This window comes from Entamoeba nuttalli (genome assembly GCF_000257125.1).
Source record: "Entamoeba nuttalli P19 unplaced genomic scaffold asmbl_2009, whole genome shotgun sequence".
In the NCBI taxonomy this organism is placed as follows: Eukaryota; Evosea; order Mastigamoebida; family Endamoebidae; genus Entamoeba; species Entamoeba nuttalli.
The window spans coordinates 1-4,756 of record NW_008575009.1 but is presented as its reverse complement, the minus strand read 5'-3'; the positions used below and the strand labels follow the sequence as shown (position 1 = coordinate 4,756).

Sequence of the window (4,756 nt, the reverse complement as noted above, 5' to 3'; positions counted from 1 at the left end):
GAAGTGATTAGTAATTTTTTTTATTTTGGATTTTAATCTTAAAAGAAAGTAAAAAAAAAAATGAAAATAAAGAATGAAACGAAATATTAAAAAACCCTAAAAATCAACAAAACGAAAAGAGAAAAAAAGTAATTTTAAGGTAGTGAAACATCAATTACATTTAATGATACAGTGATTACTTCTTCGCATTAAGAAGATATGGATTGATAGATAATAATCTTTGGTTATACAAGCAATCAAACAACCATTGTTGAGACAAAACAGGAACACCCCATCTTATGGCATGTTTTGTTTTCTCACTTGCTGGGTTTGTGGATAACAAAAAAGTCACTGATCGACATTCCATATCTTCCATATATACCCCTCCACATAATTCAATCATACTCTTTAATAACTCTCTGGCTTCATTAGTATATCCACTTACACAAATAACATATCCAGACAAAAACGATAAGGGTCTATTTACTTCACCACAAGTCATGCTCATTACGTTAGACAACTAATTTTTTCTAGTACTTTTTTCTTCCTTAAATACCAATACCCCTGTCTTTTCACCAATGAACTCAAAGCTCTTTTGATGGTATAATTTACTATTGTTTAATAATTGCTTGTTACTATATTTTTATAGAATCTGGTTTGGTATAATTCCTTTTTGATTTTTAAAAGAAACACAAAAATAACTTACTGAAACCGAAATCTCATTTCTTTCATTTTCAACTCGAACCTTTCTTCATTTGTGAGTCAAGTATATATTTTTAGATACTTTCTTTATTTATAGAATGACGATAATTTTAGGAAGAACTCAGAAATTCTTATAGAGATTTCGGAAACTTCATAAAAACAATAATATAAAATAATGGAATATATAACCAATTTAAATAAAAAATTGTTATTCTTCAAAAAGAGAAAAAGAAGAAAAAAACTGAAAATAATTTTTACAAATGCAAATGGAAAAGAGAGAGAAAGGTGTTTCTGAAGAAGAGATTAGTGGGTATGATTGTAGTGAGAGTGTTGATTCATTGAAAAAGAGTAAAGAGATGTTAACTCTTTTAATGAAAGATATAATGTGGAGATCAAATCAACGAGATATAATCACGTCAGAAGAGTATAGACATTATAATATTCAAATAGCACTAAATCATCCCATTTCTTCTAATACTCTTTTCTTACCAAATGAAAGTAGAAAACATTTATTGAACCAACCAGATATCCTTCTTAAAGATTATTTATCGGGAAATTTATCTTCATATGACTCTACAATGAGTAATAACATAAAAGAACTTCTTTCATTAATACCTTCTTTGCAACCACCTCCCTCTCAAATTAGATTCATTGTCCATACATCAACAAATCATCTTTCAACACATACATTTTCATTCACATCTCATTATTATGACCTTGTTAATCAAACTCTTTTTCCTTATCCTTTATTATCTCAACAACAACATAAAATTATTCATTCTCATATTCAAATATTTAGTGATGTCAAGGTTTTAGAAAATCCGTTTGTTAAGAAAAAATATCATCTTATTCCTACATTATCCCCATCTAATGTAATTGATTGGGTTGTAGAAGTTACTGGAAAGGATTTTCTTCAAAGAAGGTATTTATTTCTATGTTCATTAAAAGAATTAAAATTAAATGATTATACTTCCATTGCTTTAACCTCCTTAGATAAACCAAACTTAACACGTCGTTGTATTATTTTCTCAGACTTAGCTGAACTCAACATGTTAAATCTTCAAACATTATTTGCCAAATTAGTAACAATAACACCTGAAAATGTATTTATTTTCATCAAATTCATTTTTACTAATGATAAATTCATCCAAACACGACAAGAATATATGACAATGGGTATTATTGATTCAGGATTAGATGAAGATGAAGAAATATCAGAAGAAGAGGGAAAAAGAAAAGTAACGAAAAAGTCAAGAAAAAAAGCAAAGAAGACAAAAAGTAAAAAAATAATAGAAGATAAAAAGAAAATTGAACGACAAAAAGAACGAGAAAAACGATTAAATGAATTTAAGAAGAAAGAAGAAGAAAATGAAGATTATTCATTAACATTAGTTTGTAAAGAATGTCAAATTAAAACAGAGAAATTTTTAAATGACTTACATGAAATGAAAGAAAATGAAAGTCCTATTAAACAAATGATTGAACACCAAGATTGGTATCATTTTGTTAATGTTGCTATTGAATTATTACATCCTTCAATGGTTAAAAAAAGAAAAGAAGAATGTAATGAAGTTCTTGAAGAATTAATACAAAATGTTTCTATGATATTTTATCATCCTAAAATAATGAACTTAATTATTTGTTGTTATTCTATCGTTAAAAAAAATGATTGTGAAATTCATCTTAAAAGAAGAGCAACGATATTAATTGCATTATTATTGGATTATATAGACACACCTAAAGGAGTGTTAGTTAGAGCTAAAAATTATTTAAATAAAACAATGCAAGAAATTAATGAACTAATACCTAATTCAGAAATGGTAATTGATACCTCATTTATTAATGAAGATTATTCAATATTCATTCAACAAGTTAGTCAAATAACTGACGAAATACTTAAAGCAAAAATTATATTAACTACATTAATAAATACATTAAATAAAAATATTTCTTCATTTGATAAATTCTTTCAATCTTGTAGTGAACTAATTCCATTAATTCCATTACCAGTATTTGTATGTAAACAAATGGTAGGAAATGTAGTTCTGAATATGAATAATATGAATCAAATTGTTTCATTAATTAAAGTAGGAATAATATCAATTGGTACTGTTTTAAAACACTTTATTCAACCAACATTAAAACATTTTATTATAAATAAAGACAAAGAAAGGATGATTATTATTATGAAAATGATTACTAATTTAATGAAATTAACAAATAATAATGGAGGAAAAATATGGAATATTAAAATGTCAGAAATAATTTTTGAAGAAAGTGTTTATGCATTAGAAGTATTAAATGAAAATGAAGTTCAAGAAGTCTTTGATGAATCATTTGGAGGAAATCTTAATGAATTTATGAATATTCATCCAGAGTTAGTTAATAAATTAATTAAAAAACAACAGAAAACAAAAATTGTTTCAGGACTATGTAAGAAACCAAACAATATTTGTAAAGGAGAAGGATTAGAAAAAGAGTATTTAATAAAATGTTCATTTCCAACTCTTTCATTAATATTAAATGTAATTTCAATTGAAAAATGTATTGATGCATTAATGTATGTTATGTTAATACACACATATTCATTTAATCAATTTAAAGAATTTATAAAAAGTATTGATCCAATTACTTTTCAATCAGAGAGATTTAAAACAATTTCATTATCATTATTATTCTTTGTTGTACAACATCCAAATCAAAAGAAAGATTTTAATGCATTTATTCAAAGTCAATTAGCTCAATGGTATGTAAATACTTATTCTATTGGAATTGAATGTTCAGTAAATACAATTGATGGATTTTTTCAAATACTTCATCAATTAATTATGTATCATAGTTTGTTAAGACTTCTTAAATAAGAAAATGATATTAATAATTATAGATAATCTTGAAATTGTTCAGACTGTAATTTCATTTCTTTCTTTACCAATTTTTGTTAAAGAAGAAATAGGAATAATAAATGATATTATTCTTGATTTATGTAAAAATAGTAAGTCATTAAATGAAGTTAATAGTCTTATTAATGGACTACAAATGTGTTTATTAAAGTTTAATCAACCACTATCTACAACAGATTTACAATTACTTAATATAGTAATTGAAACAACTTCACAAATATTTTCTAAATCATTACAATTTAATGATGGAAAAGATTCTCTTAAATCTTTTAAACAATTTATAGATACTTCATCTATTCCATTCTCTTTAAAAAGATATTTATATTCTCAACTTCCTGTCCTTGAGCAATTTAATATATTACCATCTCAATTCGTTGAATCAAAATATTATACAAAGAAACAACCAACATATTCAAATCTAATTGGTATACCTACTATTATTCATTTTAAGTATCCTACAGTAAAATAAAGAACAAATAAATCATGTAGAATTGTTAGATAACAAAGAGTAATTCATATTTTTGATTGATTTGTTGAATGGTTTATTCTTTTGGTTTATCAAAAACAAAGAAAAATTGAAACTCATCTTAAAAAGTTATTTTGTTTTCCAATAAATTATGGTTAAGTTCCTTATTCATCATAACATTGAAGGAAATATTATTTATTTATCACAATTTTATCAAACTAACATTCAGGCAAGAAAATTAGAAGCATTAATGGAAATTATTACAGCTCATTTAAAAAGTGATATTGAAAGAGAAGGAAGTGTAAGTGGAGATTCAATGAGATTTTCAACATATTGTATTGAAAGTCAAGAATATTCTAATTCTTCATTAAAATCTCTTCAAGAAGAGTTTGAGGGAATTCAAATTATTTATTGTGAAGTTGGTGGAATTATTATTACACTTGGTCTTCATGACTATGACTCAGTGTTTGCATCTCAAAATTTCCTTAATAATTGGGTGTTAATTCTTCGTAAATTATATAAGACAAATACATTATCAAATATTTATGAAAGAATGGACGAATTATTAGCTCATCTTGATAAATTTTTACCTTTAGGAGATATGACTTTAGTAAATCAAAGTTATTTAGAATATCTGAAAAGTGAAGCAACAAATTTAACACGTGCAATGTGAGTTAATTTAATGGTTATTCTTCTTTTATTTTGCTTT

General features: G+C 24.9%; 3 protein-coding genes across 3 annotated transcripts; 2 read left to right on the top strand and 1 right to left on the bottom strand.

Annotated features, from left to right (window-relative positions):
- Positions 1-175: 175 nt before the first annotated feature.
- Positions 176-487, bottom strand: ENU1_005390 (BRAC1 domain containing protein; the record flags this gene model as incomplete). The annotated part of the gene is made up of 1 exon (XM_008856540.1): positions 176-487. One exon carries the CDS (start codon positions 485-487, stop codon positions 176-178), a length of 312 nt encoding a protein of 103 aa, XP_008854762.1.
- A 454-nt stretch (positions 488-941) lies between these two features.
- ENU1_005380 (hypothetical protein) lies at positions 942-4,050 on the top strand (the record flags this gene model as incomplete). Its single annotated transcript, XM_008856539.1, has 2 exons — positions 942-3,519; positions 3,566-4,050. The coding sequence occupies 2 exons, from the start codon at positions 942-944 to the stop codon at positions 4,048-4,050; spliced, it is 3,063 nt and encodes a 1,020-aa protein (XP_008854761.1).
- Positions 4,051-4,198: 148 nt separating this feature from the next.
- ENU1_005370 (hypothetical protein) lies at positions 4,199-4,720 on the top strand (the record flags this gene model as incomplete). The annotated part of the gene is made up of 1 exon (XM_008856538.1): positions 4,199-4,720. One exon carries the CDS (start codon positions 4,199-4,201, stop codon positions 4,718-4,720), a length of 522 nt encoding a protein of 173 aa, XP_008854760.1.
- Positions 4,721-4,756: the final 36 nt, after the last annotated feature.